Source organism: Bombina bombina, chromosome 7 (assembly GCF_027579735.1).
Source record: "Bombina bombina isolate aBomBom1 chromosome 7, aBomBom1.pri, whole genome shotgun sequence".
NCBI lineage: Eukaryota > Metazoa > Chordata > Amphibia > Anura > Bombinatoridae > Bombina > Bombina bombina.
The window spans coordinates 504,789,050-504,815,092 of NC_069505.1; the positions used below are offsets into that span (position 1 = coordinate 504,789,050).

A 26,043-nucleotide genomic window follows, 5' to 3' on the forward strand; every position below is an offset into this window, starting at 1 on the left:
TCCGGAGCAGAGTGGAGCCTTCTTCAAACGAGCCGACGCAGAGCCATCCTCTTCCAACGACGCCTACCCGATGAATGGATATTCCTTTAAGTGACGTCATCCAAGATCAGCCAATCGGATTGAACTTGAACTTGAATCTGATTGGCTGATTGCATCAGCCAATCAGATTTTTCCTACCTTAATTCCGATTGGCTGATCCTATCAGCCAATCAGAATTCGAGGGACGCCATCTTGGATGACGTCACTTAAAGGAATATCCATTCGTCGGGTAGGCGTCGTTGGAAGAGGATGGCTCCGCGTCTGCTCGTTTGAAGAAGGCTCCGCTCCGCTCTGCTCCGGATGGATGAAGATTGAAGACGCCGCATGGATGAAGACTTCTATCAGATGGAAGACCTCTTCAGCGCCCCTTGGATGATGACTTCGGCCGCTCTGGATGTCCTCTTCTGTTCCATCGGATGCCGGCTGGCTGAAGACGACTCAAGGTAGGGACATCTTCAGGGGGTTAGTGTTAGGTTTTTTAAGGGGGGTTTGGGTGGGTTAGAGAATGGGTATGTGGGTGGTGGGTTTTAATGTTGGGGGGGGGGGGTTGTATTTTTTGTTTACAGGCAAAAGAGCTGATTACTTTGTGGCATGCCCCGCAAAAGGCCGTTTTAAGGGCTGGTAATAGAGCTGTTAACTTTGTAATTTAGAATAGGGTAGGGCATTTTTTATATTTTGGGGGGCTTTGTTATTTTATTAGGGGGCTTAGATTAGGTGTAAGTAGCTTAACAATCTTGTAATTTTTTTATTTTCTGTTCTTTAGTTAGTTTATTTAATTGTATTTAATTGTAGGTATTTGTAGTTAATTAATTTCATTTATTTAATGATAGTGTAGTGTTAGGTTTCATTGTAACTTAGGTTAGGATTTATTTTACAGGTAATTTTGTATTTCTTTTAGCTAGGTAGTTATTAAATAGTTAATAACTATTTAATAACTATTCTACCTAGTTAAAATAAATACAAAGTTACCTGTAAAATATATATAAATCCTAAAATAGCTACAATGTAATTATTAATTACATTGTAGCTATCGTAGGGTTTATTTTACAGGTAAGTATTTAGTTTTAAATAGGAATAATTTAGTTAATGATAGTGTAGTGTTAGGTGTAATTGTAACTTAGGTTAGTTTTTATTTTACAGGTAAATTTCTCTTTATTTTAACTAGGTAGCTATTAAATAGTTAATAACTATTTAATAGCTATTGTACCTAGTTAAAATAAATTGAAATTTGCCTGTAAAATCAAAATAAATCCTAAAATAGCTACAATATAATTATTAGTTAGATTGTAGCTATATTAGGGTTTATTTTAAAGGTAACTATTTAGTTTTAACTAGGAATAATTTAGTTAATAGTAATTTTATTTAGATTAATTTAATTAATATTTAAGTTAGGGGGGTGTTAGGGTTAGGGTTAGACTTAGGTTTAGGGGTTAATAATTTTATTATAGGTTGCGGCGGTATAGGGGGGCAGGATAGGGGTTAATTAATTTAAAATAGGTGACAACGGTGTAGGGGGGGCAGATTAGGGGTTAATAAGTTTAATATAGGTGGCGGCGGGGTCCGCGAGCGGCGGTTTAGGGGTTAAACAATTTATTTTGTTGTGGCGAGGTCCAGGATCCGCAGGATAGGGGTTAATAAATTTATTATGGGTGGCGGCGGTATAGGGGGGCAAGATAGGGGTTAATAGGTATAATGTAGGTGGCGGTGGGGTCCGGGAGCTGCGGTTTAGGGGTTAATGCATTTATTATAGTTGCGGCGGGGTCTAGGAGCGGAGGTTTAGGGGTTAATAACTTTATTTAGTTGCGGGGGGCTCCGGGGGCGCCGGTATAGGGGGTAGAACAGTATAGTATAGTGTGAGTGCTTATCGACAGGGGTATTAATAAAGCTGTAGAAAAGCCGAAGAGCAGCGAGATCGATGAGTGATAACTATCACAGTCCGCTGCTCATCGCCCCGTACTTGATGCGCGGCTTTTGGACAGCTTTTTTAAAACTTTGGCGAGCGTATTCAGGTCCGCGGCGGCGATGTGAGGCGAGCTTAGGCGGGCCTATTGGGGCCGGTGATGGCAGGTACGTACGGAGCTTGATAACTAGAGGCCTGTGTCTGCACATGGCAGATGTCTGGTGACTAGCATCTTGATTGGCTGATTTAAGTCTTTTACAATGTGATGTGACAACGAAGGAAATTTTGAAGTAAAATATTTCCCTTTTTTACATAGAGATGTTCAGGTGATATTTTCTACTCAGCATTTTACAATGATGCTGCATCACTTTCAGGTGCTTTAACATTTGGGTATCATGTCCCTTTAATTATTATGATTAGTATCCAGACCAGGAGAGACAAACCATAATGATTTATCATAATTATAGTCACATGGCAGTTCATGGAGGGTCCCAGCATAAACATTATCATAACTCATTTATTTATGGGATATAAGTACAAATGTACATGAGCCGCTTATGAAAAATATTCTTCGCTAGATCAAATTCAACATAATCAACTCATGGTGATTCAGAGCATTCTTCTCCTGTTTCACCTTGAAATTGGATTTTAAGATACATTTTATTGATTTCCTCCATGTCATTAGGAAAAAGATATGCCAGAATCTGAGTTTCATATGGATGCCTTGCTGAACACCATGGTAGATTTCTTTGCTGCCGGGACTGAAACCGTTAGCACCACCTTACGGTATGGCCTCTTAATCCTACTCAAGAATCCAGATGTGGAAGGTACAAAGAACCAAATAGTCAACTACTCTTGTGAAACCTATAATTTCATGATTATATGCATGTATGTATTAATAGTTTGCATAAAGTTTCTTCTAAATCCACAGAACTTCACAGCTGTGAAGCTATAAATGATATCAGGTCCATGGTTTACTACTCAATGAGCTTATTTTTTATTCCATTATAGTAAGGACTAACACACACTTAAAGTGATTGTAAAGTTGAATGATTTAAAGCCCAGTATTTAAAAATACTCTTAAAAACATGGGCACTTTAATTCATTAAACGTTACAATTCTGCTTCTTTTTAAAAAATACTTACCTTTTTGTTACGGTAAACTTACAGGCGATCCTCTGCCCGCATCTCCTTCAGTAATTAGCATATCAATGATGATCCGACTTCCTCCAATCGTTGTGTGCCTCACAAGCTGGACGCCAAAGGGGGCACACAATGATTAGAGGAAGCCAGATTCGTCATCGATCTGCTCAATACTGAAGTAGATTCGGGCAGAGGATAGTCAGTGTGTTTACAGTAACAAAAAGGTTTTTTTGTCTAGCTTCTTTTAGTAGGAATGCCTAAACTAAGAGCATGATTTTATAAAGGTCTCTGGGCTGGTGAGATTCTTTTGGAATGCCCACCAGCCTTTCTATTTCCCTGGTGGAATTCTATAAAGCCACCTTTTACTCTGATAACAGGATGTCTCGTTAAGGAGCGTATACTGCATTTTCGTATGGGAAGGAGATCTATACATTACAAAAGTGCCCAATGAAAATCGTAATATAAAAATCATACAAAATTAATAACTGAACCATTCACACAAAAATATTCAGGAATACAATGTATTGTTAAGGTGCATCAAAAAAGGTAACAAAATTGTTCACCCAAAATCATATTTTATCAAAAATGTAAAATTTGTATGTAAATTACACAGGCATAAATGTTTTTTTGATAGCGAGACCCCATGATTGCAGGAGGCCAGCAGCAGGGAGGGAGGTAATAATTGTGTGGTCTTGCCGCTGGTAACAAGACTCATGCTACTATGGGCCAAAAAACCCTTAACGACCAGCAACCTACAGGGTAAATTTAAAATATGAGATACTGTGACAATTATTATAATGTTCATTTGATGAACTGGGATTTGACATAGTTCTGGGATATACAGGTATACCTCACTTTACAGCGCTTCTCTAATACAGCGCTCTGTGGAGCTGAAGTTCAACCTCCAAGGATTTTGAAACAGTGCTGTAATCATTGTGAGATTGCAAAAAAAGTGACTGGCACCATTCTGTTATGCTCAGTTCACTCTGTTTACAGCACTACAGTGCAAGCTGTGTCTCAGTGTTATAGTCTGGCAGATTTTACTACAGTAATTGTCAATATTTTACAGGTACAGTATTTATTGAATACTAATTAAATACTGTGCTGTGCGAGTGTTAAACTAAACATAGCACTATTGCACCCCTAATATTTGTTAGTTCAAACATGTTTTCAAGTTTTTAAACACTGGCAAGGGAAAAGAAAGCTAAAACCACATTGTTTCACTTTAAGGCAGTTTTCACTTTACAGCGGGGCTCCGGTCCCTAATTCGCTGTATGTATAAATATATGGGAAAAGCAATATTTTCATTATCACAATATTAGAAGCATCAATTTATTTATTATGGTATGATTTTCTTAATTGATAAGTGTCATTAAAAAAAAATAGTTTTGATAGAGCTCCACAGACATTTCAGATATTTTAGAACTTTAGATCAGTGCTCAACAAATACCTTTAAAGTTAGGAGCCAGTCAGTGGTATTGGTATATAGATATATGGAGATAACCCTGGCTCCTGGGTTTGCCGAGCCCTGTTTTAGATAATAGATTATATTTAAAGTAAATGTTCAGAGAAAGACAAAAAAATGTTTTCAAGAGTTCTGAGGGGGGAAAAAATAGTCTGTTCTCAGATGTTTGCAAGTGGTAACAAATAAATAATTGGGGTAATAATGTTCTAGCTAGAGTTTTAATTTTTAAAGCTCCTACAATGGCAAAAAGCATGTTCTTACCACCTGACCATCATTTTTACGCACCAAGATTTTCATACAACTTTACATCTCCACAGAACGTGTTAAAAAAGAAATCGATCAAGTCATTGGCCAAAACAGAGCACCAGGCATTGAAGATCGTTCTAAAATGCCCTACACAGATGCTGTCATCCATGAGATTCAGAGATTTATTGATCTCATACCCCTTGGGCTCCCACACAAAGTAACTTGTGATGTTTTTTTTAGAGACTATGTCATTCCTAAGGTGAGGATATATCCATTTCATAATAATATCTGGAAAACAAATGTAACTGGTGCCTACACATGAGACAATACCATGATATTAAAGGGATACTAAACCCATTTTTTTGTGTTTCATGATTCAGATTTAAGCAACTTTCTAATTTACTTCTATTATCAAATTTTCTTTGATCTGTTGCTATCTTTATTTGAAAAAGCAAGAATGTAAGCTTAAGAGATGGCCCATTTTTGGTTCAGACCCTGGATAGAACTTGCTGTTTAGTGGCTACATTTAGCACTACCCAGGTTCTGAACCAAAAATGGGCCGGCTCTTAAGCTTATACATTCCTGCTTTTTTCAAATAAAGATAGCAGAAAAACGAAGAAGAATTGATAATAGGAGTAAATTAAAAAGTTGCTTAAAATCATATGCTCTATCTGAATCTGAAAAAAAATTAGGTTTAGTATCCCTTTAATTAAAAAGTCAATTATAGCAACTTATGATAGAATATTCATTTAAAAGATATGAAAATCTTGACATTTATCAAATAATTTTCTTTTAAATACTTGGGTAAATGATTAGAAAAAATATTCAGAAAATCTCAGACATTTTTTGTTGAAAATATGTTTGGATCTTATTAACTAAGATACATGATTTGTTCATTTATTATTAGTTAGAATAGATTTGAGTATAGAATATGAACTTTGCCCATTTGAGATGTTTTAATTCTATAGTTTTTAATAACATCATTATCATTTTGTTTTTCTCAGGGAACCACTGTCTACCCAATATTAAGCGCAGTCCTAAGGGACCCAAAACAGTTTAAAAATCCAAACCAATTCAATCCTGGACATTTCCTAGATGCTAATGGAAAATTCCGCAAGAATGATGGTTTCATGCCCTTCTCCGCAGGTGCATTTATGTGATTATGTGTGCGTGTTTGCGTGTGTAGTTATATTTATAAATATATGTATAGATTGCTATAGATTAGATAGATAGCTATAGATTAGATTAATAGATAGATTAGATAAATTAGATAGATAGATAGATTAGATAGGCAGGCAGACAGATCAGAGTGTCTGGATTTATTATTAATTTGTGTGGTCTGGTGATTTTACACCCAATTTTAATTCAAGTACTAAATTGCAAATTAAATATTTCTAAAATGCAAATTGCTAAATAGAGCAACATATGACTTACATAAATACTTTAAAGAGACATTGGCCCCTAGTTATCAAGCCGTCAACCTCAAATACGCTGGAATTCTGCAGCGTATTTGTGGCGAGGCTGATTCGCCTTAGTTATCAAGCCCTGCTGACCGGCAAAAGTAGAATTTAGTGACGTAAGCTTCGATCCGCCGGACTCAGTCTGACACAGATCGATTCTTATGTCACTCCAGATGTTCCGAACAAAAGTTCGGCACAATCTGACTACTTTTGCTAGTTATCAAAAAACTAGAAGGTACGCTCGGCACTTTTCCGGCCCAGCGTACCTGGTTTTCAATCCGCCGCCCTGGAGGCGGCGGATCCCATAGGAATCAATGGGAGTCTGACCATAGCGAAAGCTCATGTTCGCTGCTGCCCGACATCCCATTGATTCCTATGGGAAATGTGTACACCTAACACCCTAACATGTACCCCGAGTCTAAACACCCCTAATCTGCCCCCCCTACACCGCCGCAACTAAATACATTTATTACCCCCTAAACCGCCGCTCCCGTACCCCGCTGCAACCTACATTATACATATTAACCCCTTATCTGCCGCCCCCTATACTGCAGCAACTAAATAAAGTTATTCCCCCCTAAACTGCTGCTCCCAGACCCCGCCGCCACCTACATAATACCTGTTAACCCCTATCCTGCCCCCCTACACTGCCGCCACCTATAATATATTTATTAACCCCTATCCTGCCGATCCCGGACCCCGCCACAACTAAATAAATTGTTTAACCCCTAAACCGCCCCTCCCGGACCCCGCCGCCACCTATATTAAACTTATTAACCCCTATCCTACCTCCCCTATACCGCCGCAACCTATAATAAATTTATAAACCCCTATCCTGCCACCCCTACACCGCCGCCACTATAATAAAATTATTAACCCCTAAACCTAAACTAAGTCTAACCCTAACACCCACCTAACTTAAATATTAATTAAATACATCTAAATATTATAACTCTTATTAACTAAATTAATCCTATTTAAAACTAAATACTTACCATTAAAATAAACCCTAATATAGCTACAATATAAATAATAATTATATTGCATCTATCTTAGGATTTATTTTTATTTTACAGGCAAATTTCAATTTATTTTAACTAGGTACAATAGCTATTAAATAGTTAATAACTATTTAATAGCTACCTAGCTAAAATAAAGAGAAATTTACCTGTAAAATAAAAACTAACCTAAGTTACAATTACACCTAACACTACACTATCATTAAATAAATTAATCCTATTTAAAACTAAATACTTACCTGTAAAATAAACCCGTACGCCTAGATTTAGAGTTTGGCGGCTCCTAATGCTGTTTAGGGGCTCCTAACGCTGGTTTTGGGCTACCACTGGTATTTAGAGTCTTGTAGGTAAGGGTCTAACGCTCACTTTGCAGCCGCGACTTTTCCATACCGCAGATCCCCCTACGCCAATTGCGTATCCTATCTTTTCAATGGGATCTTTCTAACGCCGGTATTTAGAGTCTTGGCTGAAGTGAGCGTTAGAACTCTAACGACAAGACTCCAGCCGCAGCAAAAAGCCAGGAGTTAAGAGCTTTATGGGCTAACGCCAGTTTATAAAGCTCTTAACTACTATGCTCTATAGTACACTAACACCCATAAACTACCTATGTACCCCTAAACCGAGGTCCCCCACATCACCGCCACTCTAATAAAAATTTTTAACCCCTAATCTGCCGATCGCACACCGCCGCCACCTTCGTTATCCCTATGTACCCCTAATCTGCTGCCCCTAACACCGCCGACCCCTACATAATATTTATTAACCCCTAATCTGCCCCCCCAATGTCGCCGCCACCACCTACCTACACTTATTAACCCCTAATCTGCCGACCGGACCTCACCGCTACTATAATAAAGTTATTAACCCCTAATCCGCCTCACTCCCGCTTCAATAACCCTATAATAAATATTAACCCCTAATCTGCCCTCCCTAACATCACCAACACCTAACTTCAAGTATTAACCCCTAAAAAATGTATTAACCCCTAAAGCTAAGTCTAACCCTAACACCCCCCTAAATTAAATATAATTTTTATCTAACGAAATAAATTAACTCTTATTAAATAAATTATTCCTATTTAAAGCTAAATACTTACCTGTAAAATAAACCCTAATATAGCTACAATATAAATAATAATTATATTGTAGCTATATTAGGATTAATATTTATTTTACAGGCAACTTTGTATTTATTTTAACCAGGTACAATAGCTATTAAATAGTTAATAACTATTTAATAGCTACCTAGCTAAAATAAAGAGAAATTTACCTGTAAAATAAAAACTAACCTAAGTTACAATTACACCTAACACTACACTATCATTAAATAAATGATTCCTATTTAAAACTAAATACTTACCTGTAAAATAAACCCTAAGATAGCTACAATGTAAATAATAATTACATTGTAGCTATTTTAGGATTTATATTTATTTTACAGGCAACTTTGTATTTATTTTAGCTAGTTAGAATAGTTATTAAATAGTTATTAACTATTTAATATCTACCTAGCTAAAAGAAATACAAAATTACCTGTAAAATAAATCCTAACCTAAGTTACAATTAAACCTAACACTACACTATCAATCAATGAATTAAATAAAATACCTACAATTACCTACAATTAAACCTAACACTACACTATCAATAAATTAATTACATAAAATACCTACAAATAAATACAATTAAATAAACTAACTAAAGTACAAAAAATAATAAAAGAACTAAGTTACAAAAAATAATTTAAAAACATTAGAAAAAGATTACAACAATTTTAAGCTAATTACACCTACTCTAAGCCCCCTAATAAAATAACAAAGCCCCCAAAATAAAAAATGCCCTACCCTATTCTAAAATAAAAATAGAAAAGCTCTTTTACCTTACCAGCCCTTAAAAGGGCCTTTTGCGGGGCATGCCCCAAAGAATTCAGCTCTTTTGCCTGTAAAAAAAAAACATACAATACCCCCCCCAACCTTACAACCCACCACCCACATACCCCTAATCTAACCCAAACCCCCCTTAAATAAACCTAACACTAAGCCCCTGAAGATCTCCCTACCTTGAGTCGTCTTCACCCAACCAGGCACCGATGGACCAAAAGAAGACATCCGGAGCGGCAGAAGTCTTCATCCTATCCGGGCAGAAGAGGACATCCGGATCGGTAGACATCTTCATCCAAGCGGCATCTTCTATCTTCATCCATCTGTAGTGGAGCGGAGCCATGTTCTTCCAGCCGACGCGGATCCATCCTCTTCTACCGACGCCTACTCGCCGAATGAAGGTTCCTTTAAATGACGTCATCCCAGATGGCGTCCCTCGGAATTAAGGTAGGACAATTCTGATTGGCTGATGGAATCAGCCAATCAGATTGAGCTCGCATTCTATTGGCTGTTCCAATCAGCCAATAGAATGCAAGCTCAATCTGATTGGCTGATTGGATCAGCCAATCGGATTGAACTTGAATCTGATTGGCTGATTCCATCAGCCAATCAGAATTTTCCTACCTTAATTCCGATTGGCTGATAGAATCCTATCAGCCAATCGGAATTCGAGGGACGCCATCTTGGATGACGTCATTTAAAGGAACCGTCATTTGGCGAGTAGGCATCGGTAGAAGAGGATGGATCCGTGTCAGCTGGAAGAAGATGGCTCTGCTCCGGGTGGATGAAGATAGAAGATGTTGCTTGGGTGAAGATGTCTACCGGTCCGGGTGTCATCTTCTGCCCGGATAGGATGAAGACTTCTGCCGCTCCGGATGTCCTCTTTTGGTCCATCGGTGCCCGGTTGGGTGAAGACGACTCAAGGTAGGGAGATCTTCAGGGGCTTAGTGTTAGGTTTATTTAAGGGGGGTTTGGGTTAGATTAGGGGTATGTGGGTGGTGGGTTGTAATGTTGGGGGGGGTATTGTATGGTTTTTTTTTACAGGCAAAAGAGCTGAATTCTTTGGGGCATGCCCCTCAAAAGGCCCTTTTAAGGGCTGGTAAGGTTAAAAAGCTTTTCTATTTTTATTTTAGAATAGGGTAGGGTATTTTTTTATTTTGGGGGGCTTTGTTATTTTATTAGGGGGCTTAGAGTAGGTGTAATTAGCTTAAAATTGTTGTAATATTTTTCTAATGTTTGTAAATTATTTTTTTATTTTTGTAACTTAGTTCTTTTTTATTTTTTGTACTTTAGTTAGTTTATTTAATTGTATTTATTTGTAGGTATGTTATGTAATTAATTTATTGATAGTGTAGTGTTAGGTTTAATTGTAACTTAGGTTAGGATTTATTTTACAGGTAATTTTGTAATTATTTTAACTAGGTAGCTATTAAATAGTTATTAACTATTTAATAGATATTGTACCTGGTTAAAATAAATACAAAGTTGCCTGTAAAATAAATATTAATCCTAAAATAGCTACAATATAATTATAATTTATATTGTAGCTATATTAGGGTTTATTTTTGCAGGTAAGTATTTAGCTTTAAATAGGAATAATTTATTTAATAAGATTTATTTAGTTAGATAAAGATTATATTTAATTTAGGGGGGTGTTAGTGTTAGGGTTAGACTTAGCTTTAGGGGTTAATAACTTTATTATAGTAGCGGTGAGGTCCGGTCGGCAGATTAGGGGTTAATAAGTGTAGGTAGGTGGCGGCCGATTAGGGGTTAATAAATATAATATAGGGGTCGGCGGTGTTAGGAGCAGCAGATTAGGGGTACATAGGGATAACGTAGGTTGCGGCGGTGTACAGAGCGGCAGATTAGGTTGTAAAAAAAAAATATGCAGGGGTCAGCGATAGCGGGGGCGGCAGATTAGGGGTTAATAAGTGTAAGGTTAGGGGTGTTTAGACTCGGGGTACATGTTAGGGTGTTAGGTGCAGACATAGGAAGTGTTTCCCCATAGGAAACAATGGGGCTGCGTTAGGAGCTGTATTCTGCTTTTTTGAAGGTTTTTTTCCAGCTCAAACGGCCCCATTGTTTCCTATGGGGGAATCTTGCATGAGCACGTTTTTGAAGCTGGCCGTGTCCGTAAGCACCGCTGGTATTTAGAGTTGCAGTGGCGGTAAATTATGCTATACGCTCCCTTTTTGGAGCCTAACGCAGCCCTTCTGTGAACTCTAAATACCAGCGGTATTTAAAAGGTGCGGGAGAAAAAAAGCATGCGTAGCTAACGCACCCCTTTGGCCGCAGAACTCTAAATCTAGCAGTTAGATAGCTACAATGTAATTAATAATTACATTCTAGCTATTTTAGGATTTATATTTATTTTACAGGTAACTTTGTATTTATTTTAGCTAGTTGGAATAGTTATTAAATAGTTATTAACTATTTAATATCTACATAGCTAAAAGAAATACAAAATTACCTGTAAAATAAATCCTAACCTAAGTTACAATTAAACCTAACACTACACTATCATTAAATAAATTAAATTAATTAACTACAATTAACTAAAGTACAAAAAATAAAAAAAATAAGTTACAAACATTTAAAAAATATTACAACAATTTTAATCTACTTACACCTATTCTAAGCCCCCTAATAAAATAACAAAGCCCCCCAAAATAAAAAAATGCCCTACCCTATTCTACATTAAAAAGTTAACAGCTCTATTACCTTACCAGCCCTTAAAAGGGCCTTTTGTGGGGCATGCCCCAAAGAAATCAGCTCTTTTGCCTGTAAAAAAAAATTACAACCCCCCCAACATTAAAACCCACCACCCACACACCCCTACTCTAACCCAAACCCCCCTTAAATAAACCTAACACTACCCCCTGAAGATCATCCTACCTTTAGCCATCTTCAGCCAGCCGACCACCGATGGAACATAAGAGGACATCCGCAGCAGCCGAAGTCATCATCCAAGGGGCGCTGAAGAAGTCTTCCATCCGATTGAAGTTATCATCCAAGGGGCGCTGAAGAGGTCTTCCATCCGATTGAAGTCTTTATCCAGGCGGCGTCTTCAATCTTCATCCATCCGGAGCGGAGCCATCTTCAGACGAGCCGACGCGGAGCCATCTTCAGCCAATCAGATTGAGTTCGCATTCTATTGGCTGTTCCGATCAGCCAATCAGATTGAGCTTGCATTCTATTGGCTGATCGGATCAGCCAATCGGATTGAACTTCAATCTGATTGGCTGATTCAATCAGCCAATCAGATTTTCCCTACCTTAATTCCGATTGGCTGATAGAATCCTATCAGCCAATCGGAATTCGAGGGACACCATCTTGGATGACATCACTTAAAGGAACCGCCATTCGTCGGGAAGTCGTCGGTGGAAGAAGATGGCTCCGCGTCGGCTCGTCTGAAGATGGCTCCGCTCAACTCCGGATGGATGAAGATTGAAGACGCCACCTGCATGAAGACTTCAATTGGATGGAAGACCTCTTCAGCGCTCCTTGGATGATGACTTCGGCCGTTGCGGATGTCCTCTTCTGTTCCATCGGTGGTCAGCTGGCTGAAGACGGCTAAAGGTAGGATGATCTTCAGGGGGGTAGTGTTAGGTTTATTTAAGGGGGTTTGGGTTAGAGTAGGGGTGTGTGGGTGGTGGGTTTTAATGTTGGGGGGTTGTAATTTTTTTTACAGGCAAAAGAGCTGATTTCTTTGGGGCATGCCCCGCAAAAGGCCCTTTTAAGGGCTGGTAAGGTAATAGAGCTGTTAACTTTTTAATGTAGAATAGGGTAGGGCATTTTTTTATTTTGGGGGGCTTTGTTATTTTATTAGGGGGCTAAGATTAGGTGTCAGTAGCTTAAAATTGTTGTAATATTTTTTAAATGTTTGTAACTTATTTTTTTTTATTTTTGTAACTTATTTTTTTTTATTTTTTGTACTTTTTAGTTAGTTTATTTAATTGTATTTAATTGTAGTTATTTGTAGTTAATTAATTTAATTTATTTAATGATAGTGTAGTGTTAGGTTTAATTGTAACTTAGGTTAGGATTTATTTTACAGGTAATTTTGTATTTCTTTTAGCTAGGTAGATATTAAATAGTTAATAATTATTTAATAACTATTCTAACTAGCTAAAATAAATACAAAGTTACCTGTAAAATAAATATAAATCCTAAAATAGCTACAATGTAATTATTAATTACATTGTAGCTATCTTAGGGTTTATTTTACAGGTAAGTATTTAGTTTTAAATAGGAATAATTTATTTAATGATAGTGTAGAGTTAGGTGTAATTGTAACTTAGGTTAGTTTTTATTTTACAGGTAAATTTCTCTTTATTTTAGCTAGGTAGCTATTAAATAGTTATTAACTATTTAATAGCTATTGTACCTAGTTAAAATAAATTGAAATTTGCCTGTAAAATAAAAATAAATCCTAAGATAGATACAAAATAATTATTATTTATATTGTAGCTATATTACAGTTTATTTTAAAGGTAAGTATTTAGTTTTAAATAGGATTAATTTAGTTAATAAGAGTTATAATATTTAGACGTATTTAATTAATATTTAAGTTAGGTGGGTGTTAGGGTTAGGGTTAGACTTAGGTTTAGGGGTTAACATATTTATTATAGTTGGGGCGGTGTAGGGGGGCAGGATAGGGGTTAATAAATTTATTATAGGTGGTGGCGGTGTAGGGGGGGCAGGATAGGGGTTAATACATTTATTATAGGTGGTGACGGTGTAGGGGGGCAGATTAGGGGTTAATAAGTTTAATATAGGTGGCAGCGGGGTCCGGGAGTGGCGGTTTAGGGGTTAAACAATTTATTTAGTTGCGGCGGGGTCCGGGATAGGCAGGATAGGGGTTAATAAATTTATTATAGGTGGAGGCGGTATAGGGGAGGGCAGGATAAGGGTTACTAGGTATACTGTAGGTGGCGGTGGGCTCCGGGAGCGGCGGTTTAGGGGTTAATACATTTATTATAGTTGCAGCGGTGTCTAGGAGCGGCGGTTTAGGGGTTAATAACTTTATTAAGTTGCGGGGGGCTCCGGGGGCACCGGTATAGGGGGTAGAACAGTGTAGTTTAGTGTGAGTGCTTAGTGACAGGGGTATCAATAAAGCTGGGAAAAAGCCGAAGAGCAGCAAGATTGGATGAGTGATAACTATCACAGTCCGCTGCTCATCGCCCCGTACTTGGTGCACAGCTTTTTGACAGCTTTATTGATAACTTTGGCGAGCGTATTCAGGTCCGCGGCGGCAATGTGAGGCGAGCTTAGGTGGGCGTATTGGGGCCGGCGATGGCAGGTAAGTAGACACGTTGATAACTAGGCCTCATTGCATCACTGGCATTTTTTTTTATATAAATATATTTCAAAGTTGTGACAATTATAAAATATTGTTGTACGAAACAAAGATTGAGGCATTGAAACAGGTAGAAAGAGATTACAAGAGTGAGGTTTTTAGACTCTATGGGCTCCATTTATCTTAGAGGGTAGGTAAACATTAGCCTGAAATACTGCTGATTAAGTACTACACAGTAGTATGGCACCGGACACTGCCATAAAAGTAAAATCAGTAATTTTATTTGAGAATCATTAACAATATAGCAACTCACATATAACGTGTACACCAAATGAGCTGTGACATCATCTAACGCGTTTCACACCTGACTGGTGCTTTGTCAAAGATAGGTTTAGGAGACAAACAAGCAGTTTACAGAGCAAAAAGCCCCGACCCTTACCATGATGTCATTTTCATATTAATACAATGGAGTGTTATTAAAATACAATTCAGATACATTTAGAATAATTACTTGGTATTTGAACTAATATAGTATGATCAACAGTACAAAATGTAATTACAAATTATATTCAATTCCTTAAATTACAATACCAAGTACCATCGGAATGGAAAAAAAATAATATATAGTAATATAAACCCAAAAACAGTTTTCTGTTACATTAAAGGGACAGTAAACATCAAAATGTTATTGTTTAAAAATATAGATAATCCCTTAATTTACCATTCCCCAGTTTTGCATAACTAACACTGTTATATTAATATACTTTTTACCTCTGTGATTACCTTGTATCTAAGCCTCTGCAGACTGCCCCCTTATCTCAGTTCTTTTGACAGACTTGCATTTTAGCCAATGATAAGTAACTCCACAGGAGTGAAAAACTGTCAAATGCATTCAGATAACAGGCGGCCTTCAATGGCTTAGAAATTAGCATATGAGCCTACCTAGGTTAAGCTTTCAACTAAGAATACCCAAGAGAACAAAGCAAATTTGATTATAAAAGTAAATTGGAAAGTTAAAAATTACATAGCCTATCTGAATCATGAAATCTTAGTTTTGCCTTTACTGTCCCTTTAATATAGCAACACAATTACTAGCTTTGGATCAAAGGTTCCTTAGTAACTAATGTACCTAATTTAAAGATCCACTGGACTTTCTACTGGATTTTCTATAGCAATCACCTCCTCTCTTATTTGGTACTATAAAATCATTTGCTTGAGAACTTAGGGCACTTGATGATGGCTAAATTGTTTTGCTATTGGTGTCTTAGGGGGGACTTTCTCAATTGAAGATAAGTGTTTTCCTATTCTTCCTTTTATCTTTTATTAATTGAGAACATTTGTCATCAATTGAGAATGTCCCAACTCCCCCCTAAGACACCAATAGCAAAACACTTTATCCAACATCATGAAACTAAAAGTGCCCTAAGTTTTCAAGCGAGCGTGCAGCAGCACGCAATAGCGCAACAGGGGGCTGCCATTTATCTTGATCCAATCAGATCAAGATGATTGCAATCTGCTGCCACTGTTGCTTAAAGGGACAGTAAAAGTAAAAATTAATGTTACATAATTATGCATATAGTACAGAATTATGTAAACATTGTCTTAGCAACAGCTTGAAAAATCAAAAGATTAGAGAGATTTTAGCCCCCCCCAAAGTTACACTTACCTCATTTCCTCTCCAGGCTTTTCTGATCAGGTCTTCTTTTCAAAAGCGTCTTGTGGACGCACTGTCTAACCACAGTGCCCTCAATCATGCTATTAATCTAAACGTAGCGCACTCCCACTCTGGTCTGCTAGTGGGAGTGAGCTACATTTAGTTCAATAGCGCGATCAGGCGTGCTTTGATTAGAAAGCGCGCCAGTGATCTGATTTTGAAAAGAAGACCTGGAACTTTGTGGCTTTCATCTCACAAATCTTTTGATTTTTCACGCTGTCGCTAAGATAATGTTACATAAATCTGTATTTCTTTCATGTAATTAGCAAGAGTCCATGAGCTAGTGACGTATGGGATATACATTCCTACCAGGAGGGGCAAAGTTTCCCAAACCTCAAAATGCCCATAAATACACCCCTCACCACACCCACAATTCAGTTTTACAAACTTTGCCTTCGATGGAGGTGGTGAAGTAAGTTTGTGCTAGATTCTACGTTGATATGCGCTCCGCAGCAAGTTGGAGCCCGGTTTTCCTCTCAGCGTGCAGTGAATGTCAGAGGGATGTGAGGAGAGTATTGCCTATTTGAATGCAGTGATCTCCTTCTAAGGGGTCTATTTCATAGGTTCTCTGTTATCGGTCGTAGAGATTCATCTCTTACCTCCCTTTTCAGATCGACGATATACTCTTATATATACCATTACCTCTGCTGATTCTCGTTTCAGTACTGGTTTGGCTTTCTACAAACATGTAGATGAGTGTCCTGGGGTAAGTAAATCTTATTTTCTGTGACACTCTAAGCTATGGTTGGGCACTTTGTTTATAAAGTTCTAAATATATGTATTCAAACATTTATTTGCCTTGACTCAGAATGTTCAACTTTCCTTATTTTTCAGACAGTCAGTTTCATATTTGGGATAATGCATTTGATTTAATCATTTTTTCTTACCTTCAAAAATTTGACTATTTTCCCTGTGGGCTGTTAGGCTCGCGGGGGCTGAAAATGCTTCATTTTATTGCGTCATTCTTGGCGCTGACTTTTTTGGCGCAAAAATTATTTTCCGTTTCCGGCGTCATACGTGTCGCCGGAAGTTGCATCATTTTTTTACGTTATTTTGCGCCAAAAATGTCGGCGTTCCGGATGTGGCGTCATTTTTGGCACCAAAAAGCATTTAGGCGCCAAATAATGTGGGCGTCTTATTTGGCGCTAAAAAATATGGGCGTCGCTTTTGTCTCCACATTATTTAAGTCTCATTTTTCATTGCTTCTGGTTGCTAGAAGCTTGTTCTTTGGCATTTTTTCCCATTCCTGAAACTGTCATTTAAGGAATTTGATCAATTTTGCTTTATATGTTGTTGTTTTTTCTCTTACATATTGCAAGATGTCTCACGTTGCATCTGAGTCAGAAGATACTACAGGAAAATCGCTGTCTAGTGCTGGATCTACCAAAGCTAAGTGTATCTGCTGTAAACTTTTGGTAGCTATTCCTCCAGCTGTTGTTTGTATTGATTGTCATGACAAACTTGTTAATGCAGATAATATTTCCTTTAGTAAAGTACCATTGCCTGTTGCAGTTCCTTCAACATCTAAGGTGCAGAATGTTCCTGATGACATAAGAGATTTTGTTTCTGAATCCATAAAGAAGGCTATGTCTGTTATTTCTCCTCCTAGTAAACGTAAAAAATCTTTTAAAACTTCTCTCCCTACAGATGAATTTTTAAATGAACATCATCATTCTGATTCTGATGACTCTTCTGGTTCAGAGGATTCTGTCTCAGAGGTTGATGCTGATAAATCTTCATATTTATTTAAAATGGAATGTATTCGTTCTTTACTTAAAGAAGTTCTAATTGCTTTAGAAATAGAGGATTCTGGTCCTCTTGATACTAATTCTAAACGTTTGGATAAGGTATTTAAATCTCCTGTGGTTATTCCAGAAGTTTTTCCTGTTCCTAATGCTATTTCTGCAGTAATTTCCAAAGAATGGGATAAATTGGGTAATTCATTTACTCCTTCTAAACGTTTTAAGCAATTATATCCTGTGCCGTCTGACAGATTAGAATTTTGGGACAAAATCCCTAAAGTTGATGGGGCTATTTCTACCCTTGCTAAACGTACTACTATTCCTACGTCAGATGGTACTTCGTTTAAGGATCCTTTAGATAGGAAAATTGAATCCTTTCTAAGAAAAGCTTATCTGTGTTCAGGTAATCTTCTTAGACCTGCTATATCTTTGGCTGATGTTGCTGCAGCTTCAACTTTTTGGTTGGAAACCTTAGCGCAACAAGTAACACATCATGATTCTCATGATATTATTATTCTTCTTCAGCATGCTAATAATTTTATCTGTGATGCCATCTTTGATATTATCAGGGTTTATGTCTCTAGCTATTTTAGCTAGAAGAGCTTTATGGCTTAAGACTTGGAATGCTGATATGGCTTCTAAATCAACTCTACTTTCCATTTCTTTCCAGGGTAAAAAATTATTTGGTTCTCAGTTGGATTCTATTATTTCAACTGTTACTGGTGGGAAAGGAACTTTACCACAGGATAAAAAATCTAAGGGTAAAAACAGAGCTAATAATCGTTTTCGTTCCTTTCGTTTCAACAAAGAACAAAAACCTGATCCTTCATCCTCAGGAGCAGTTTCAGTTTGGAAACCATCTCCAATCTGGAATAAATCCAAGCCAGCCAGAAAGGCAAAGCCTGCTTCTAAGTCCACATGAAGGTGAGGCCCTCATTCCAGCTCAGCTGGTAGGGGGCAGGTTACGTTTTTTCAAAGAAATTTGGATCAATTCTGTTCACAATCTTTGGATTCAGAACATTGCTTCAGAAGGGTACAGAATTGGTTTCAAGATGAGACCTCCTGCAAAGAGATTTTTTCTTTCCAGTGTCCCAGTAAATCCAGTAAAAGCTCAAGCATTTCTGAATTGTGTTTCAGATCTAGAGTTGACTGGAGTAATTATGCCAGTTCCAGTTCAGGAACAGGGGATGGGGTTTTATTCAAATCTCTTCATTGTACCAAAGAAGGAGAATTCCTTCAGACCAGTTCTGGATCTAAAAATATTGAATCGTTATGTAAGGATACCAACGTTCAAGATGGTAACTGTAAGGACTATCTTGCCTTTTGTTCAGCAAGGGAATTATATGTCCACAATAGATTTACAGGATGCATATCTGCATATTCCGATTCATCCGGATCATTATCGGTTCCTGAGATTCTCTTTTCTGGACAAGCATTACCAGTTTGTGGCTCTGCCGTTTGGCCTTGCTACAGCTCCAAGAATTTTTACAAAGGTTCTCGGTGCCCTTCTGTCTGTAATCAGAGAACAGGGTATTGTGGTATTTCCTTATTTGGACGATATCTTGGTACTTGCTCAGTCTTTACATTTAGCAGAATTTCATACGAATCGACTTGTGTTGTTTCTTCAAGATCATGGTTGGAGGATCAATTTACCAAAAAGTTCATTGATTCCTCAGACAAGGGTAACCTTTCTGGGTTTCCAAATAGATTCAGTGTCCATGACTCTGTCTTTAACAGACAAGAGGCGTCTAAAACTGATGGCAGCTTGTCGAAACCTTCAGTCACAATCATTCCCTTCGGTAGCCTTATGCATGGAAATTCTAGGTCTTATGACTGCTGCATCGGACGCGATCCCCTTTGCTCGTTTTCACATGCGACCTCTTCAGCTTTGTATGCTGAATCAATGGTGCAAGGATTACACAAAGATATCTCAATTAATATCTTTAAAACCGATTGTTCGACACTCTCTAACGTGGTGGACAGATCACCATAGTTTAATTCAGGGGGCTTCTTTTGTGCTTCAGACCTGGACTGTAATTTCAACAGATGCAAGTCTCACAGGTTGGGGAGCTGTGTGGGGATCTCTGACGGCACAAGGAGTTTGGGAATCTCAGGAGGTGAGATTACCGATCAATATTTTGGAACTCCGTGCAATTTTCAGAGCTCTTCAGTTTTGGCCTCTTCTGAAGAGAGAATCGTTCATTTGTTTTCAGACAGACAATGTCACAACTGTGGCATACATCAATCATCAAGGAGGAACTCACAGTCCTCTGGCTATGAAAGAAGTATCTCGAATTTTGGTTTGGGCGGAATCCAGCTCCTGTCTAATCTCTGCGGTTCATATCCCAGGTGTAGACAATTGGGAAGCAGATTATCTCAGTCGCCAAACGTTGCATCCGGGCGAATGGTCTCTTCACCCAGAGGTATTTCTTCAGATCGTTCAAATGTGGGAACTTCCAGAAATAGATTTGATGGCGTCCCATCTAAACAAGAAACTTCCCAGGTATCTGTCCAGATCCCGGGATCCTCAGGCGGAGGCAGTGGATGCATTATCACTTCCTTGGAAGTATCATCCTGCCTATATCTTTTCGCCTCTAGTTCTTCTTCTTCCAAGAGTAATCTCCAAGATTCTGAAGGAATGCTCGTTTGTTCTGCTGGTAGCTCCGGCATGGCCTCACAGGTTTTGGTATGCGGATCTTGTCCGGATGGCCTCTTGCCAACCGTGGACTCTTCCGGTAAGACCAGACCTTCTGTCACAAGGTCCTTTTTTCCATCAGGATCTGAAATCCTTAAATTTAAAGGTATGGAGATTGAACGCTTGATTCTTCGTCAAAGAGGTTTCTCTGACGCTGTGATTAATACTATGTTACAGGCTCATAAATCTGTATCTAGAGAGATATATTATAGAGTCTGGAAGACTTATATTTCTTGGTGTATTTCTCATCATTTTTCTTGGCATTCTTTTAGAATTCCGAGAATTTTACAGTTTCTTCAGGATGGTTTAGATAAAGGTTTGTCCGCAAGTTCCTTGAAAGGACAAATCTCTGCTCTTTCTGTTCTTTTTCACAGAAAGATTGCTATTCTTCCTGATATTCATTGTTTTGTACAAGCTTTGGTTCGTATAAAACCTGTCATTAAGTCAATTTCTCCTCCTTGGTTCTGGGGGCTCTTCAAGCTCCTCCGTTTGAACCTATGCATTCATTGGACATTAAATTACTTTCTTGGAAAGTTTTGTTCCTTTTGGCCATCTCTTCTGCCAGAAGAGTTTCTGAATTTTCTGCTCTTTCTTGTGAGTCTCCTTTTCTGATTTTTCATCAGGATAAGGCGGTGTTGCGAACTTCTTTTGAATTTTTACCTAAAGTTGTGAATTCCAACAACATTAGTAGAGAAATTGTGGTTCCTTCATTATGTCCTAATCCTAAGAATTCTAAGGAGAAATTGTTGCATTCTTTGGATGTTGTTAGAGCTTTGAAATATTATGTTGAAGCTACTAAATCTTTCAGAAAGACTTCTAGTCTATTTGTTATCTTTTCCGGTTCTAGAAAAGGCCAGAAAGCTTCTGCCATTTCTTTGGCATCTTGGTTGAAATCTTTAATTCATCTTGCCTATGTTGAGTCGGGTAAAACTCCGCCTCAGAGAATTACAGCTCATTCTACTAGGTCAGTTTCTACTTCCTGGGCGTTTAGGAATGAAGCTTCGGTTGATCAGATTTGCAAAGCAGCAACTTGGTCCTCTTTGCATACTTTTACTAAATTCTACCATTTTGATGTATTTTCTTCTTCTGAAGCAGTTTTTGGTAGAAAAGTACTTCAGGCAGCGGTTTCAGTTTGAATCTTCTGCTTATGTTTTTCGTTAAACTTTATTTTGGGTGTGGATTATTTTCAGCAGGAATTGGCTGTCTTTATTTTATCCCTCCCTCTCTAGTGACTCTTGTGTGGAAAGATCCACATCTTGGGTAATCATTATCCCATACGTCACTAGCTCATGGACTCTTGCTAATTACATGAAAGAAAACATAATTTATGTAAGAACTTACCTGATAAATTCATTTCTTTCATATTAGCAAGAGTCCATGAGGCCCGCCCTTTTTTTGGGGTGGTTATGATTTTTTTGTATAAAGCACAATTATTCCAATTCCTTATTTTATATGCTTTCGCACTTTTTTCTTATCACCCCACTTCTTGGCTATTCGTTAAACTGAATTGTGGGTGTGGTGAGGGGTGTATTTATGGGCATTTTGAGGTTTGGGAAACTTTGCCCCTCCTGGTAGGAATGTATATCCCATACGTCACTAGCTCATGGACTCTTGCTAATATGAAAGAAATGAATTTATCAGGTAAGTTCTTACATAAATTATGTTATATGTAACATTATTTTTTACGTTTACTGTCCCTTTAACTGGTGTTTCAGGTTCGCTCTGAGGGAGACTGAGATATGATGGGGGCTCCGAAGCAGCTATTGGCGCTTGTTAAATGGAAACCTATGAGAGCGATATCTGAGAGTGCAGGGGAGGTTTTAGTACTTTACAAATACAAAACATATCATAAAATATGTGCTGCACTTATATGTCAAAATATACCGTCATAAACACATACAAGCAGGCACACAACCCACAGTGTTTCAAGCTTGTACGAGTGAAGAATAAAACCAACATTTTTCTTTAATGATTGCATGAATATTTTAATCAACTTTATATTTTACTTCTTACTAATAATCCTAATAAAAACAAGGGCACTTGAATTCATCAAAATTGCATTTCACTCGTTTTCTTCAAATACTTACCTTTTAATCCTGACAGCCGCTGCAGTGCTTCCTCCGCCCGTCGCAAGCCCTCTTCGCGGGTCCAAAATTACGAATCCAGCATCTTCCAATCAAGGCGTTGCCTAAGGCCAAGATTCCCCTGGGGGGGGGAGCCATGATTGGAGGAAGCTGGATTTGTCATTTCTGATGTATGAAGAGGCTTCCGATGGCCGGGGGAATCGCTGGAGTGGCTGTGAAGATTAAACAATAAATATCTTAAGAAAATGAGTGAAATGTCAATTTTGATGAATTAAAGTGCCCTTGTTTTTAATAGGATTATTAAAAACCGGGCACCAATTCATCTAAATTGCCCGGCACATCATAAATAGAGCCCATAGGCAGAAATGTAGAAAAACAGATAACTTTAATCTTTTTTCTTTTTTTAGGTAAGCGGATCTGTGCCGGAGAGGGTCTTGCGCGGATGGAACTCTTTCTTTTTATTACCACAATATTACAGAGCTTTACCCTCAAATCCATAGTGGACATTGAAGAATTAGATTTAACCCCTCAGATAAGTGGATTTGGGAGTGTTCCTCGTCCCTACAAAATCTGCTTCATCCCTCGATAATTAATATTGCAAAGATTATGTTCTATTCTACAAGTGGAGCGGTAACTAACACTTCTGCTAGACTGTTAACTTTGCTAGACTTTTATTTTTTGCGTTCATAGAGTAGCGCGGGCGGGGGCGAGAGGGACACCTGCCCAGGGCCCCGTGCTTTGGGGGGGGCGCACTTTCAGGGGTGAGTGTATGAGAAGGTGCAATCTATAGTCTGTATTTAGTTTATGAAGAAATGTTTATGGTATCAGGAGGTGTGATAAATACTTTTGTTCTTTATATACATAACACTGAATGTTAGGACAGGAGTGGGCCATAAGGAGGGCGGGGCATACAGAGGGAGGGCAATAAGAGCACTGGGCTGTGGGGCCCCGAAAATTTGCCTTGCCCAGGGCCCCGCAGATGCTAAGGGTGTCCCTACAAGTTGAAAGTAAAAAGTTAGCAGCAGCGTTAACATATTCTCCTCATAGACTTCATTGGAGCGTGCTGTTCATAAAAACCTAACACCCATAAACCTGCGCTAACCCAAACTGAGTCATTTATTTTAAACATTCCAATGTTCTTCACATTAAAATATTTGTATAATTATATGTATATATTTCTATGTACATCTGTATATATACCTATAACTGTATAAATTTATATACTTATATAGGTATAGATATATATTTTAAAAAAATAATCAGATATACAGTATATCGTTATCGTTATCAAATTAGTTTTGTTTTTTTGGTATCTTTTATTGAAGAGTAAAACTAGGTAGGATCATACAAGCTCAGGAGTGCACATGTCTTTAGTACTCATTGTAACATTATAACAAAGCTACAAATAATGTTGCAAAACACGGCTGCCATAGAGAACTAAAGACACGTGCGCACTCCTGAGCATACCTACTTTTACTCTTTAATAAAAGATACAAACAGAACAAAGAAACATTGATAAAATAAGTAAATTGGAAAGTTGTATAAAATTGCTGTTCTATCTGAATCATGAAAGTTTAAGACATCTGTATATATTATTTTTGTACATGATGATTGTATCAAATAATTCCTTATATTCATGTTGTTTCAAAATGAAAAGAAAATAATAATTTACAGTTTTAATAAAAGTTTTCACTTTTGGATAAATGTGTGTGCAATTTCTTTACAAATCTTATTGTGACAAAACTATGGTGAAATGTATTTCTTTAACAGGTGCTATACAGTATTAACCCTTTGATGGCAGGGTTAATTTGTCTACATCAGAACAACGTTCCGATGTAAACAAATTGAAATCCTGCGATCGTGCACGTGATCGCGAGAGATTACAATGATGGGATCGGTTCAGGGGGGCTCCCCTATGACGCTAGGCACGCCCTCCAGACCGCGATCGCATCATGGAAGCGCTGTTGGCTTTAGGACAGCTAAACGGTTATGCCGTTCTATTTCGTCCTTTATTTATTAAATATGGGTGTTTGCAATGTATACTCAACCTGATGTTAAAGGGGCAGACTATACCAAAATTCTTAGGCCTAGATTTGGAGATTGGCGGTAGATGGGCTGTTAACGCTCCGCAGGCTTTTTTCTGGCCGCAGCATGAAATTAACTCTGGTATCGAGAGTTCAAAAAAATGCTGCGTTAGGCTCCAAAAAAGGAGCGTAGAGCATTTTTACCGCAAATGCAACTCTCGATACCAGAGTTGCTTACGGACGCGGCAAGCCTCAAAAACGTGCTCGTGCACGATTCTCCCATAGGAAACAATGGGGCTGTTTGAGCTGTAAAAAAACCTAACACCTGCAAAAAAGCAGCGTTCAGCTCCTAACGCAGCCCCATTGTTTCCTATGGGGAAACACTTCCTACGTCTGCACCTAACACTCTAACATGTACCCCGAGTCTAAACACCCCTAACCTTACACTTATTAACCCCTAATCTGCCGCCCCCGCTATCGCTGACCCCTGCATATTATTTTTAACCCCTAATCTTCCGCTCTGTACACCGCCGCAACCTACGTTATCCCTATGTACCCCTAATCTGCTGCCCCTAACACCGCCGACCCCTATATTATATTTATTAACCCCTAATCTGCCCCCCTCAACGTCGCCGACACCTGCCTACACTTATTAAAACTAATCTGCCGAGCGGACCTGAGCGCTACTATAATAAAGTTATTAACCCCTAACCCGCCTCACTAACCCTATCATAAATAGTATTAACCCCTAATCTGCCCTCCCTAACATCGCCGACACCTAACTTCAATTATTAACCCCTAATCTGACGACCGGAGCTCATCGCTACTATAATAAATGGATTAACCCCTAAAGCTAAGTCTAACCCTAACACTAACACCCCCCTAAGTTAAATATAATTTACATCTAACGAAATTAATTAACTCTTATTAAATAAATTATTCCTATTTAAAGCTAAATACTTACCTGTAAAATACATCCTAATATAGCTACAATATAAATTATAATTATATTGTAGCTATTTTAGGATTAATATTTATTTTACAGGCAACTTGGTAATTATTTTAACCAGGTACAATAGCTATTAAATAGTTAAGAACTATTTAATAGTTACCTAGTTAAAATAATAACAAAATTACCTGTAAAATAAATCCTAAGCTAAGTTATAATTAAACCTAACACTACCCTATCAATAAATTAATTAAATAAAATACCTACAATTACCTACAATTAACCTAACACTACACTATCAATAAATAAATTAAATACAATTTCTACAAATAACTACAATTACATAAACTAACTAAAGTACAAAAAATAAAAAAGAACTAAGTTAC

The 26,043-nt window shown here is 37.8% G+C and overlaps 1 protein-coding gene across 1 annotated transcript in view; it reads left to right on the forward strand.

Annotated features, from left to right (window-relative positions):
* The window catches only part of LOC128666898 (cytochrome P450 2C20), a 105,520-nt gene extending 81,173 nt beyond the window's left edge, over positions 1–24,347 (forward strand). The window contains exons 7-10 of the mRNA XM_053721709.1: positions 2,625–2,766; positions 4,864–5,051; positions 5,797–5,938; positions 23,092–24,347. Of these exons, the coding sequence (XP_053577684.1) occupies positions 2,625–2,766; positions 4,864–5,051; positions 5,797–5,938; positions 23,092–23,273 (654 nt within the window). The 3' untranslated portion in view covers positions 23,274–24,347. The remainder of the gene's footprint in view (positions 1–2,624; positions 2,767–4,863; positions 5,052–5,796; positions 5,939–23,091) is intronic.
* Positions 24,348–26,043: the final 1,696 nt, after the last annotated feature.